Source organism: Somniosus microcephalus, chromosome 4, assembly GCF_052327205.1.
Source record: "Somniosus microcephalus isolate GS21.2 chromosome 4, FLI_Smic_1.0, whole genome shotgun sequence".
Taxonomy (NCBI): Eukaryota; Metazoa; Chordata; class Chondrichthyes; order Squaliformes; family Somniosidae; genus Somniosus; species Somniosus microcephalus.
In genome coordinates, this window is record NC_140990.1 from 31854540 (window position 1) to 31869989 (window position 15450).

At 45.8% G+C, this 15450-nt stretch overlaps 1 protein-coding gene across 1 annotated transcript in view; it reads left to right on the forward strand.

Annotated features, from left to right (window-relative positions):
* The window catches only part of LOC147118558 (uncharacterized), a 186792-nt gene that overhangs the window by 110750 nt on the left and 60592 nt on the right, over window positions 1–15450 (forward strand). Inside the window, 1 exon segment of the mRNA XM_085983936.1 lies at window positions 5713–5856. Within this exon segment, the coding sequence (XP_085840062.1) occupies window positions 5713–5856 (144 nt within the window).

Consider the following 15450-nt stretch of genomic DNA (forward strand, 5'->3'; position numbering starts at 1 on the left):
TGTGGATAAGAGTGAGATATCTGCTAGCGCAAACAGTAGAATCAGTAGCATCTGTAAAAAGAGCTACAAAAGTACTAGAGAGAAAGGAAAGAAAAAGAGCAAACCAGGATGACTATGATGAAGAAGATTGTCTAAAAATGCGTCCCTTCCCAAAGGGATATTATCCTCCCTATGAAAACGAACTGAATACAATGCCGTAAAGCAGTGTTGATCAGTAAAGATCAACAAGGAGGGAATTGTGGGAGAAAACGTATTAAACATTAAGGCATGCTGGGATAATTGACCACTTTACTAATTGAACAAAGGACACTAAACTAGTTAAAACTAAAAGAACTGCTGACTGCCATAATGAAGTCAAGCTGACCTTTTGGCTTAGGACATCTGGTGATAAAATGTGAACATGTTAATCTGTTTCTTGAGAACAATGGAACCTATGAAACCTTATGTTGAAATGTAATGTAAGCTAATCACCTGAAGTTGTTTACCTTGCTGTATAACTATGAGCGCTGTACATTAGTAATTTAGAGTGCTGGTGGGCAGTAGGGACTGCTGCAGACTCTCCGTGATATCACGTAATAAATTCCTAAAGCGAACCTCGAAGTCTCCATCTGATAATTAATTTCCTCGACAACGGTGGAGGATATTCCTGAGTGGGCAGAAAAGTCCATCCGAGAGGCTTGTGTGAGGTTTTTATGGGAAGGGAAACCAGCCTTGGTGGCTTACAATACCATCATTGGACGGAGAAACCCGGGAGGACTCAATTTCCCAGATATTGATTTGAAGAAAAAACCCTTTAGAATCAAATGGGTGAAGAGATTTCTTCAGAAGTCAAATACAAGTTTTTGGAAAAGTTCTTTTGAGCATTTTTAAAAACGAAGTGGGATAGGAGGGCAGGAGATATTGTATATGGAATACAATAATATGTTTTTGAAATCAATTAAACTTCTCCCTAGGTTTTATAAGGGGGTTGCAGAGACTTGGGCTCAATTTTTAAAAAGTGTGCAGTTTATGCCCAAGGGAGCTGAGGAATTTTTAGAACAGCCCTTATTTTTGAACAGATGGGTCAACATCGAAGGAGAGGTTTTATTTAATCAAGCTTTTATAAAAGCTGGGATTATATCTGTGAAAGATGTATTATACGAGGTGATTCCAGGTTGGTTGCCGGAAGCGATAGTGAGGGACATGGTGTGGGAGGAGGATCAGGAGGTAGAAGGAAAAGCAATAGGAATCATGTATGAGAAGATTGTGAGGGCAATGCCACAGGATTGGATGGAAGAAATAAATGCGGAATTCTCCAAAGGAAGTAAAATGCGTCCTGCTTTTCCAAGCTTTGTACTGGAGAAAGGGGGAGAGTTGGTCCAATTTGACAACTGTAATACTCGAGATTTCTATGAGGTATTCAGAGAATGGAGATTCAAGACACCTGCTGGTCAGGAGTTTTGGCAGAGTATATACCCACAGCTGGACTTCAACAGGATTTGGAAGGGAGTGTGGGCGAATTTTAAATGCCCAGAATGGATTGAACTGGATTTCAAATTGGCTCATAACCGGATTTTTACCATGACGGTCTTGTGCAAGATTGGACGAGTGGAGGCGGCAACTTTCACAATGTGTGGGACACAGGATGAGACTCTGTCCCATTTACTGGTGTTATGTCCGCAGTTAAATGACTTTAAGTACTATGTTCGACAGTTGCGTGAAGCATTTTTGCTGGGTGGGGAACAAAGGGCGAGAATGGGGATCCCATGGGACTCAATTTTGAGATGGGGATTGCAGGAGAGTCTGCCAGATTCTAGCGGAGCAGCAAATAATTTAATGTTCAGTTTGGCTAGATTTGTGATTGTGCAAAGAAGGAATGCTCTGTTTTTTAAGGGGAGGAGAATCAATCTAAAAGAGTATTTTAAATATAAGCTAAAAGATCATTATAAGGCTCTGTGGATGTTTTATTCAGAAAGGAATTTAAGGACAGTATTTTACAACCAATTTTTAAAGTACAATCGATTAATATATGTTACAGGTGACAAATTAAGCTTCAGGTTTTGATGTTAAAATGTGGTGGCGGAATGGCTGTGCAGAGCGGTGGAATTGATTTGTATCATACAATGTAGTGATCACGATGTTGTAAATGTTCTTAATGTTCAATAAAGTATAATTTAAAAAAGGTGGGTAGCACACTTGCCTCCGAGTCTGAAGGTTGTGGGTTCTCGTCCCACTCCAGGGACTTGAGCACATAAAGCTAGGCTGACTCTCCAGTGCCGTGCTGAGGGAGTGCTGCACTGTCAGAGGTGCCGTCTTTCTGATGAGACTTTAAACTGAGGCCCCATCTGCTCTCTCAGGTGGATGTAAAAGATCCCATGGCACTATTTTGAAGAAGAGTAGGGGAGTTATCCCCGGTGTCCTGGCCAATATTTATCCCTCAACCAACATAACAAAAACAGATAATCTGCTTATTATCACATTGCTGTTGGTGGGAGCTTGCTGAGCACAAATTGGCTGCCGTGTTTCCCACATTACAACAGTGACTCCACTTCAAAAGTACTTCATTGACTGTAAAGAGCTTTGAGACGTCCGGTGGTCATGAAAGGTGCTATATAAATGCAGGTCTTTCTTTCATATATCCTTTTTCAATTTCCCCCGCACTCTCTGTATTCTCCTGATTTTTGACTGTATTCTGTACCTGACATTTGTCGTAAACCTCCTTTTTCTGTTTTATTCTAACCTCTACATCCTTTGTCATCCAGGGAGCTCGAGCTTTGGACGCCCCATCTTTCCTCCTTACGGGAATATTCTTAGTTTGTACCCGGTGTCAAATTTTGTTTTATAACGCTCCCGTGAAGCGCGTTGGGACATTTTACTACATTAAAGATGTTATATAAATACAAATCGTTGTTATTGTCTGAAACTAACAAATTCCACAGAGGAAAAATAACAGCATTTTTACTCTCAAATATTAAATATTTTGTTCCATGAGGTTTATCTGCTTTTATTGATGAACTTAAAAAGTCTGTATTAAAACCTGAGCCAGTGTGTTGTGAGACAAAGAGTCTTGTGTCCAATAAGGGGAATAAAGGCCAACAGCCTCCCCTGGCCCCGGGCCCTGAACAAGGGACTGGAGAAACTCGCTGCCCTGCGGATCAGGCAATCAGCCAGCGCTAGTCCCGCCCCTCAGGCTCCCCGATTGGTTGGAGGACCCGACGCCGGCTCGCTCCTCCAGCCCCGCCCCGCTCGCTCCCTATTGGTCGGAAGCTCCCGTCAATCAGGCCGTGCGCCCGGATCACGTGTCCACGAGGAGATGAATGCACCGTCCAACTGACGCCGCTCGGTCCGGGGCCTCGCGGACTCTCAGGTTTTTCTATTTCGCTTTATTCTCTCCCGATCCACCCCGCGCGATTCTCCACCCAATCGGAGCGGAGAAAACTCACTTTGCGTCACCGATCGCGACTCTGGAACCGACACCAAGGCCTTTCCCGGAATGCCCCGCGCCGATTCCGTCCGGCAGGATCCGAGTGCGCAAGCGCAGCTCCGAGTGGGGGAGGGGGTTGGTCTCCTCTGGGCATGCGCGGTTATTACCGTTGGTGACCGGGAGGGGTCGCTGTGCTGGACTCGGCCCAAACCGCCGTCCCGCGTGCGCATGCGCGGAATCTTGGCTGTCAATCAACCATCAGCCAGAAGAGGTCGCTGGTGAGGCCAGTGAAGAAAGAAAGACTTGCGTTTCTATAGCGCCTTTCACCACCACCGGACGACCCAAAGCGCTTTACAGTCAATGAAGTACTCTTGAAGTGTAGTCGCTGTTGTAATGTAGGAAACGCAGCAGTCAATTAGCGCACAGCAAGCTCCCACAAGCAGCAATGTGATAATGACCAGATAATCTATCTTTTTGGTATGTTAATTGAGGGATACACATTGGCTCGGACACCGGGGATAACTCCCCTGCTCTTTCCCACATTATAACAGTGACTACACTCCAAAAGTACCTCATTGGTTGTAAAGCACTTCAAGACGTCTGCTGGTCATGAAAGGCGCTATATAAATGCAAGCCTATCTTTCTCGAAATAGTGTCATGGGATCTTTTACATTCGCCTGAGAGAGCAGACAGGGCCTCAGTTTAACATCTCATCCAAAAAACGACACCTCCGACAGTGCCGCACTCCCTCAGCACTGCACTGGAGTGTCAGCCTAGATTTTTGTGCTCAAGTCTCTGGAGTGAGACTTGAACCCACAACTTTTCTGACTCAGAGGCGAGAGTGCTACCAACTGAGCTACTGGCTGACACGAAAGAGCAAGCAGTTCTGATGAAGGGTCATCGACCTGAAATGTTAACTCTGTTTCTGTCTCCACAGATGCTGCCTGACCTGCTGAGTATTTCCAGCATTTTCTGTTTTTTTTAAAGAAACGAGGGAGTGATTGCTGACAGGAAGAATGTTGGGTCGTCCTGCGCATGCGCACCTCCCTCCGGCTGAGGTGAAACACCGACTCGCCCCCACCTGAGCCACGCACACGTACCAGATGTTGCGGCTCCGCATGTGCGCCCGATGTCCCAACCGCGGGGTTTTGTGCGCTGAGCATGCGCGTTGCGGACCGATCGAGACGGGCAATTGTAGAGCAGGAGGGAGAGCACGGGGGCCATGAGCACATGCGCGGGACTCAGCGTCAACAGAGCGCTTTCTGGAGTGCGGGGGCTTGTGGGTATTACAGCCGCCGTTACTGCTGATCCTTTCAACCAACATGTGCAGCAGCTGGGGCCTGAAAATCAGCTTCACTGCCCCTAGGTTCGGAAAGGGGATAATTAAACAACAATTTGCTCCTGATCCTTTTCTGAACTCAATTTACAGGGTTATAGAAGTGGATCAGTTATAGACGGGAAGCTCAGACCAAACATCAAGTCAAGATCTGACAGAGTCACTCGATTCATCAGGACCTGAATATCATCGGCCTTTGCACATGGAAGGAGAAAGCAGCGATCGCAGCGATTACAAGCCGCACACGTGTTCAGTGTGTGGACGCGGATTCAGCCAATTGCCTGACCTGGTGAGACACGTGCACCATCACACCGGGGAGAAACCGGGTAAAGGTGGGGACGGTGGGAAGGGATTCAGTTCCCCATCTGCAATACAGGTTGAACAGCGCAGTCGCACCAGGGACAGTCCGTTCACCTGCTCCGTGTGTGGAAAGGAATTTGTTTGTTCATCCCAGCTGGAAACACACCAGCGAGTTCACACTGATGAGAGACCATTTCAGTGTCCTGACTGTGGGAAGAGCTTTAAAAGCCCCGGGGAGCTGAAGCGACACCAGCTTGTTCACACTGATGAGAGACCATTTTACTGTTCTGACTGTGGGAAGAGCTTTAAAAGCTCCGGGGAGCTGAAGGGACACCAGCGAGTTCACACTAACGAAAGACCATTTAAATGTTCTGAGTGTGGGAAGAGCTTTAAAAGCCCCCAGGAACTGAAGGGACACCAGCTTGTTCACACTGGGGAGAGACCATTTCAATGTTCTGACTGTGGGAAGAGCTTTAAAAGCCCCCAGTATCTGAAGCAACACCAGCGAGCTCACACTGATGAGAGGCCGTTTAAATGTCCTGACTGTGGTAAGAGCTTTAAAAGCTCCGGGGAGCTGAAGGGACACCAGCGGTTTCACACTAACGAGAGACCCTTTAAATGTTCTGAGTGTGGGAAGAGCTTTAAAATCCCCTGGGAGCTCAAGCAACACCAGCGAGTTCACACTGGGGAGAGGCCGTTCACCTGCACCGTGTGTGGGAAGGGATTCACTCAGTCCTCCAACCTGCTGGCACATCAGCGAGTTCACACTGACGAGAGACCCTTTAAATGTTCTGACTGTGGGAAGAGCTTTAAAAGCGCCAGGAATCTGAAGGAACACCAGCTTGTTCACATTAAGAAGAGACCATTTCAGTGTCCTAATTGTGGGAAGAGCTTTAAAAGTCCCGGGGAACTGAAGGTACACCAGCTTGTTCACACTGATGAGAGACCATTTCAGTGTCCTAACTGTGGGAAGAGCTTTAAAAGCCCCGGGGAACTGAAGATACACCAGCTTGTTCATACTGGGGAGAGACCATTTCAGTGTTCTGACTGTGGGAAGAGCTTCAAAAGCGCCCAGGAACTGAAGGGACACCAGCTTGTTCACACTAACGAGAGACCATTTCAGTGTCCTAACTGTGGGAAGAGCTTTAAAAGCCCCGGGGAACTGAAGGGACACCAGCTTGTTCACACTGATGCGAGACCATTTCAGTGTCCTGACTGTGGGAAGAGCTTTAAAAGATCTAAGAACCTTAAGGGACACCAGCGTCTTCACACTGATCATAGAATCTAACAGCACAGAAGGAGGTGATTCGGCCCATCATGTCTGTGCCGGCTCTTTGAAAGAGCTGTCCAATTTAGTCCCAAACCCCAGCTTTATCCCCAGAACTCTGCAAACTAGCCCTCTTCAAGTACATGTCCAATTACCGTTTGAAAGTTCCTGTGGAACCTGATTCCAGCATCCTTTCAGATGGTGCGTTCCAGATCTTAACAACCCTCTGTGTGAAAACAATTCTCCTCGTTTCCCCTCTAGTTCTTTTAGCAACTATTTTAAATCTGTGACCTTTGGTTACCGACCCACTTGCCAGAGTGAACAGTTTCTCCCTACTTGCTCGATCAAAACCCCTCATCATTTTGAACACCTCTATTAGGTCTCCCCTTAACCTTCTCTGCTCTAAGGGGAACAATCCCAGCTTCTCCAATCTCTCCACATAACTGAAGTCCCTCATCCCTGGTACCATCCTGGTCAACCTCCTCTGTACCCTCTCCAAGGCTTTGACATCCTTCCTAAAGTGTGGTGCCCAGAATTGTACACAAGACTCCAGCTGAGGCCAAAACCCTGCAGCTGTACAAAACCCTGGTTAGACCACACCTGGAGTACTGTGAGCAGTTCTGGGCACCACACCTTAGGAAGGATATATTGGCCTTGGAGGGAGTGCAGCGTAGGTTTACCAGAATGATACCTGGACTTCAAGGGTTAAGTTACGGGGAGAGATTACACAAATTAGGGTTGTATTCCCTGGAATTTAGAAGGTTAAGGTGTGATCTGATCGAAGTTTTCAGGATATTAAGGGGAACAGATAGGGTAGATAGAGAGAAACTATTTCCGCTGGTTGGGGATTCTAGGACTGGGGGCACAGTCTAAAAATTAGAGCCAGACCTTTCAGGAGTGAAATTAGGAAACACTTCTACACACAAAGGGTGGTAGAAGTTTGGAACTCTCTTCCGCAAACGGCAATTGATGCGAGATCAATTGTTAATTTTAAATCTGAGATTGATAGGTTTTTGTTACCCAAAGGTATTAAGGGATATGGGCCAAAGGCGGGTGTATGGAGTTAGGTCGCAGATCAGCCATGATCTCATTGAATGGTGGAACAGGCTCGAGGGGCTGAATGGCCTCCTCCTGTCCTATGTTCCTCACTAGTGATTTGTAAAGGTTCAGTGTAACTTCCTTGTTTTTGTATTCAGTGGCCCTATTTACAAAGCCAAGTATCCCATACGCTTTCTGAACCGCCTCACCAACTTGGTGCAACATCTGCTGCATTTTCAAAGATTTGTGAATATGGACCCCCAGGTCCCTCTGCTCTTGCACCCCCTCAAAATAGTCCCATTTAGATTATACAGCCTCTCACTGTTGTTTCACCCAAAGTGCATCACTTCACACTTATCCTCATTTAATTTCATCTGCCTTGTGTCTGCTCATTTCACAGTCTGTCTCTGTCCTTCTGAAGTCTGCTACTACTATGCTCACTATTTACTACATTACCAAGTTTTGTATCATCCGTAAATTTCAAAATTGTACACCTATACCCAAGTCCAGGTCAGTTATATATAACAAGAAAAGCAGTGGTCCTAATCCCGACCCCTGGGGGAACCCACTGCATACTTCCCTCCAGTCAGAAAAACATCCCTCAGCACTGCTCACTGCCTCCTCTCCCTTAGCCAATTATATACCCAAATTACCATCAGCCCTTTAATTCCCTGTGCTTCTATTTTCCGAGTAAGTCTCTTATGTGGTACTTTATCAAATGCCTTTAGAAAGTCCATGTATACAACATCTGCTGCACTACCTTCATCAACCCTCTGTTACTTCATCAGAGAACTCAATCAGGTTAGTCAGACATGATTTACCTTTAACAAATCCATACTGGCTGCCCCTTATTAACCCATGCTTCTCCAAGTGAGAATTAATTTTGTCCTTGACAATGGTCTCTAGTCATTCACCCACCACTGACATTAGACTGATTGGCTTGTAGTTACCAGGTTTATCCCTCTCCCCTTTTTTAAACAGGGTGTAACATTTGCAATCCTCCAGTCCTCTGGCACCACTCCCATATATCTGAGGGAGATTGAAAGATTGTGGTCAGAGCTTCTGCTATCTCCACCCTAGCTTCCCTCAGCAATCTAGGATGCATCACATCTGGACCGGGTGACTTGTTAACATTGAGTGATGACAACCTATTTAGCACCTCCTTTCTATCTATTTTTATCCAATTTCTCTACTCCCCCTCCTCTACTGCGACATTAACTTCATCCTCTTCTTTTGTGAAGACAAATGCTAAGTACTCATTCAGTACCTCAGCCACGCCCTCTGCCTCCGTATGACGAGCTCCTATTTGGTCCCTAATCGGCCCCACCATTCCTTTAACTATCCTTTTACTTTCCATATGTTTATAGAAGATTTTTGGGTTCTCTTTTATGTTACCCACTAATCTTTTCTCATATTGTCTCTTTGCCCTTCTTATATCCTGTTTCAATTCCCCCCACACTCTCTGTATTCTGCCTGGTTTTTGACTGTATTCTGTACCTGACATTTGTCGTAAACCTCCTTTTTCTGTTTTATTCTAACCTCAATATCCTTTCTCATCCAGGGAGCTCGAGCTTTGGATGCCCCATCTTTCCTCCTTATGGGAATATGCTTGGATTGAACACCATCGGATGTTCCCGATGGTTGGGGAGTCCAGAACCAGGGGTCACAGTCTAAGGATAAGTGGTAAGCCATTTAGGACAGAGATGAGGAGGAATTTCTTCACCCAGGGAGTGGTGAACCTGTGGAATTCTTTACCACAGAGGGCGGTGGAGGCCAATTCATTAAATATATTCAAGAAGGAGTTGGATATATTTCTTAAGGCTAAAGGGATCAAGGGATATATGGAGAAAGCAGGGACAGGGTACTGAGTTTGGATGATCAGCCATGATCTCATTGAATGGCGGAGCAGACTCGAGGGGCCGAATGGCCGACTCCTGCTCCTATCTTCTATGTTTCTATGTTTACCCGAACTATCTCAGCCTTGAAGGCCTGCCATTGGTCATTCACTGTTTTCCTGGACAATCTTTGTTTCCAGTCCACCTGTGCTCGATCCCTTCTCACATCACTGAAATTGGCTCTCTTCCAGCTGGGTATTTTCACCGTTGATTTTTCTTTGTCCCTTTCCATAACTACTTTAAACCTACTGATATTGTGATCACTGTTAACCAGATCCCTCCTGCCCCAGAACCGATGAGAGACCCTTTAAATGTTCTGACTTTGTAAAGAGGTTTCAGAGTTCATCCAACCTGCTGAGTCACCAGCGAGTTCACACAGATCCTCACAGATGTTTTAGAAAGGCTGGCGGCACTAAAAGTTCGCAGCCATCTCAGAGTAGTGTCCCTTTAATTACAATCTCGCAGAACAAGGAGAATCACTGTCCCTTTAACTACCACAAATCCCTGTGTGGAGGAGAGGGGGAGATACAGTCTGTCCCAGTAACTGTCGCAGAACAGAATCAGTGACCCTGTCCCATAAGGGCTTGACCCTCCCCCACTCCCTGCTTTTCCTCAAGTGTCTCATTCTTAAAATTCTCATCCTTGTTTTCAAATCCCACCATGGCCTTGCCCCTCCCTATCTCTGTAATCTCCTCCAGCCCCTACAACCTCCTGAGATGTTTGCGCTTCTCTAATTCTGGCCTCTTGAGCATCCCCGATTTTAATCGCTTCACCATTGGTGGCCGTGCCTTCAGCTGCCTGGGCCCTAAGCTCTGGAATTCCCTCCCTAAACCTCCCCATCTTTCTACCTCTCCTTCTTTAAGATGCTCCTTAAAACCTACCTCTTTGACCAAGCTTTTGGTCATCTGCCCGAATATCTCCTTATGTGGCTTGGTGTCAAATTTTGTTTTATAACGATCCTGTGAAGAGCCTTGGGATGTTTTACTACTTTAAAGGTGCTTTATAAATACAAGTGGTTGTTGTTGTTTCCTGAAACTAATAATAAATTCCCCAGAGGGAAAAAAACTTGTACTTTTACTCCCAAATATTAAAAAGTTTGTTCTACAGAAGCATCCAGGTTTATCTGCTTTTATTCATGAATTTTAAAAGCCTATAGCAAAATCTGAGCCAGTGTGCTGTGAGACAAAGAGCCTTGTGTCCAATAAGGGGAATGAAGGCCCACAGCCTCCCCTGGCCCCGGGCCCTGAACAAGGTTACTGGAGAAACAACAGAAAATGCTGGAAAAACTCAGCAGGCCAGGCAACATCCGTGGAGAGAGAAATAGAGTCAACGTTTCAGGTCGAAACCCTTCGTCAGGACTGAAAAAACACATGTCGGAAGCACTGGTGTGGAAGGTGGCATCGTCGGAGCAGATGCAGCAGAGATGGAGAAACTGGGAGAATGGAATAGAGTCCTTACAGGAGGCGGGGTGGGAGGAAGTGTAGTCCTCGAGGTAGCTGTGGGAGTCAGTGGGCTTGCAGTGAATGTTGGTCAATAACCTATCCCCAGAGATGGAGACGGAGAAGTCGAGGAAGAGAAGGGAAGAGTCGGAGATGAACCATGTGAAGGTGAGGGAAGTGTGGAAATTGGAGGCAAAGTGAATGAAATTGTCTAGTTCAGGGCGAGAGCAGGAAACGGCACCGATACAGTCATCAATGTACCGGAAAAAGAGGTGAGGGAGGGGACCCGAGTAGGACTGGAGCAAAGAGTGTTCCACATATCCCATGAAAAGGCAGGCATAGCTAGGACCCATGCGAGTACCCATAGCAACACCTTTGATTTGGAGGAAATAAGTGGAGTCAAAAGAGAAGTTGTTCAATGTGAGAACAAGTTCAGCCAGGCGGAGGAGGGTAGTGGTGGATGGGGAATGGTCGGGCCTCTGTTCAAGGAAGAAGCGGAGCGCCCTCAGGCCTTCCTGGTGGGGGATGGAGGTGTAGAGGGATTGTATGTCCATGGTGAAAAGGAGGCGTTTGGGGCCAGGAAACTGGAAACTGTTAAAGTGGCGGAGGGCGTCAGAAGAGTCGCGAATGTAGGTGGGAAGAGACTGGACAAGGGGAGAAAAGATAGAGTCGAGATAGGAAGAGCTAAGTTCGGTGGGACAAGAACAGGCTGAAACGATGGGTGTGCCAGGGCAGTCCTGTTTGTGGATCTTGGGAAGGAGGTAGAAGCGGGCTGTGCGGGGTTGGGGAACTATGAGGTTGGCGGCCGTGGGGGGAAGATCTCCAGAGGAGATAAGAACATAAGAAATAGGAGCAGGAGTAGGCCAATCGGCCCCTCGAGCCTGCGCCACCATTCAATAAGATCATGGCTGATCTGATCCTAACCTCAAATCTACTTTCACTCTCCATCCCACCCAAACCCATGTGATCTCCTGGAAGAGGCGAAAAACCAGTTAAAAAACCCAATGGCCAATTTGGGAGAAAAAATCTGGGAAATTCCTCTCCGACCCATCTAGGCGATCGAAACTCGTCCAGGAGATCACTCTGTCCCTGTATTTCCTGCAGTGCTTACCTTCTGTAAAAGGTGATCTCCACCCCAGCCAGAAACAGGCCCAATTTATTCTTGAAGGACTCCGAGCAGGCAGCCTGTTCCTGAGGTCTTCACTAATCCCTGTGAATAGAGCCATCTCCTGAAATCTAACACAGAATTAGAACACAAGTAGTAGGAGCAGGACCAGACTACACAGCCCCTGGGCCCACTCTGCCACCCACAGGGCCATGACCGATCCGAACCTAGCCTCATGTCCAATTTCCTGCCCACTCCCCGTAACCCCTAATTCCCTTTACTTCTAGGAAACTGTCTATTTCTGTTTTAAATTTATTTAATGATGTAGCTTCCACAGCTTTCTGGGGCAGCAAATTCCACAGACCTACTATCATCTGAGTGAAGATGTTTCTCCTCACCTCAGTTTGGAAAGCAGTGACAGGATCGGACAAAGTCAACATGGATTTACAAATGTAAATCATGCTTGATTAATCTACTGGAATTTTTTGAGGATGTAACTGGTAAAATAGATAAGGGAGAACCAGTGGATGTGGTGTATTTGGGCTTTCAGAAGGCTTTCGATAAGGTCCCGCATAAGAGATTAGTGTGCAAAATTAAGGCACATGGGATTGGGGGCAAGGTATTGACTTGGATAGAGAACTGGTTGGCGGACAGAAAGCAAAGAGTTGGAATAAACGGGTCGTTTTCCGAGTGGCAGGCAGTGACTAGTGGGGTACCGCAAGGATCGGTCCTAGGACCCCAGCTGTTCACAATATATATTAATGATCTGGACGAGGGAATTGGATGTAATATCTCCAAATTTGCAGATGACACAAAGCTGGGTGGGAGGGTATGCTGTGAGGAGGATGTCATGAAACTCCAGTACGATTTGGACAGGTTGGGTGATTGGGCAGAAACATGGCAAATGCAGTATAATGTGGAGAAATGTGAGGTTATCCACTTTGGTGGCAGATTATTATTTGAATGGCAATAGATTGGGAGAAGGGGAAGTGCAAAGAGACCTGGGTGTTCTTGTGCACCAGTCGCTGAAGGTAAGCATGCAGGTGCAGCAGGCGGTTAAGAAGGCAAATGGTATGTTGGCCTTCGTAGCAAGAGGGTTCGAGTACAAGAACAAGGATGTCTTGCTGCAGTTGTACAGGACCTTTGTGAGACCGCACCTTCAGTATTGTGTGCAGTTTTGGTCACCTTACCTGAGGAAGGACGTTCTTGCCATGGAGGGAGTGCAGCGAAGATTCACCAGGCTGATACCTGGGATGGCAGGAATGACGTACGAGGAGAAATTGTGTCAATTGGGCTTATACTCACTGGAGTTTAGAAGATTGAGAGGGGATCTCATCGAAACCTATAAAATTCTGGCAGGTCTGGACAGACTAGATGCAGAAAGGATGTTTCTGATGGCCGGGGAGTCCAGAACCAGGGGTCATAGTCTAAGGATAAGGGGTAAGCTATTTAGGACTGAAATGAGGAGGAATTTCTTCACCCAGAGAGTGGTGAAGCTGTGGAATTCTCTGCCACAGAGGGCGGTGGAGGCCAGTTCATTAAATATATTCAAGAATGAGTTGGATATATTTCTTGAGGCTAAAGGGACCAAGGGATATGGGGAGAAGGCAGGGACAGGGTACTGAATTTGGATGAACAGCCATGATCTCATTGAATGGCGGAGCAGGCTTGAGGGGCCGAATGGCCTACTCCTACTCCTCTGTTCTATGTTTCTATGAAAGAGCAGCCTCTTATTCTAAGATTATTCCCCCTTGTTCTAGTTTCACCCATCATTGGGAACATCCTCACCGCATCCACCCGATCAAGTCCCTTCACAATCTTATATGTTTCAATAAGATCGCCTCTCATTCTTCTGAACTCCAATGAGTAGAGTCCCAATCTACTCAACCTCTCCTCATATGTCCACCCCCTCATCCCCGGGATTAACCGAGTGAACCTTCTTTGTACTGACTCGAGAGCAAGTATGTCTTTTCTTAAGTATGGACACCGAAACTGTACGCAGTATTCCAGGTGCGGTCTCACCAATACCTTGTACAACTGCAGCAATACCTCCCTGTTTTTATATTCTATCCCCCTAGCAATAAAAACCAACATTCCATTGGCCTTCTTGATCACTTGCTGCACCTGCATATTAACTTTTTGAGTTGCGTGCACCAGGACCCCCAGATCCCTTTGTACTACAGTACTTTCCAGTTTCTTGCCATTAAGATAATAACTTGCTCTATGATGTTTCCTGCCAAAGTGCATAACCTCACACTTTCCAGTATTGTATTCCATCTGCCAAATCTCTGCCCACTTACTTAGCCTGTCTATGTCCCTTTGCAGGTTTTTTATGTCCTCCTCACTCATTACTTTCCCTCCCATCTTTGTATCATCTGCAAACTTTGATATATTACACTCGGTCCCCTCCTCCAAATTGTTAATATAGATTGTAAAGAGTTGGGGACCCAGCACTGACCCCTGCGGAACACCACTAGTTACTGATTGCCAGTCTGAGAATGAACCATTTATCCCAAATCTCTGCTTTCTGTTAGAGAGCCAATCCTCCAACCACACCAGAATATTACCCCCAATCCCGTGATTTTTTATCTTGAGCAATAATCTTTTGTGTGGTACCTTGTCAAATGCCTTTTTGAAGTCTAAATACACTACGTCCACTGGTTCCTCTTTATCCACCCTGTATGTTACTTCCTCAAAGAACTCAAGCAATTTGTCAAACATGACTTCCCCTTCATGAAACCATGCTGAGTTTGTCCTATTAAATTATGTTAATTCAAATGTCCCGTTACTGTCTCCTTAATAATGGACTCTAACATTTTACCAACCACAGATGTTAGGCTAACAGGTCTATAGTTTCCAGCCTTCTGCCTACTACCCTTTTTAAATAAGGGCGTTACATTAGCAGTTTTCCAATCTGCCGGGACCTTTGCTGAGTCCAGGGAGTTTTGGAAAATTATTACCAATGCATCCAGAATCCCTACCGCCACTTCCCTCAAGACCCTAGGATGTAAGCCATCCGGTCCAGGGGATTTATCTGCCTTGAGTCCCATTATTTTATCAAGTACCACTTCCTTAGTGATTTTAATCATATTTAGCTCCTCCCCCCCAGAGCCCCCTGCTTGTCCAGTGTTGGGATATTCTTAGTGTCCTCTACCGTAAAGACTGAAACAAAATATTTGTTCAGCGTTTTTGCCATCTCCATGTTTCCCACCATAAATTTCCCAGTCTCATCCTCTAAGGGACCAACATTTACTTTAGCCACCCTTTTTCTTTTTATATAACTATAGAAACTTTTGCTATCTGTTTTTATATTTTTTGCTAATTTACTTTCATAATCTACCTTCCCTTTCTTAATCAATCTTTTAGTTATTTTTTGCTGTCTTTTAAAGACTTCCCAATCTTCTATCCTCCCACTATATTTGGCTACCTTATATGCTCTTGTTTTCAGTCGGATACTATCCTTAATTACTTTACTTAGCCACAGATGGCTAGCTTTTCTTTTACACCCTTTTTTCCTCAGTGGAATATATATTTTTTGGATGTTGTAAAATAACTCCTTAAATGTACACCACTGATCATGTACCGTCTTACCCTTTAATCTATTTTCCCAGTCCACTCTAATCAATTTCGCTCTCATACCTTCATAGTCTCCTTTATTCAAGCTCAG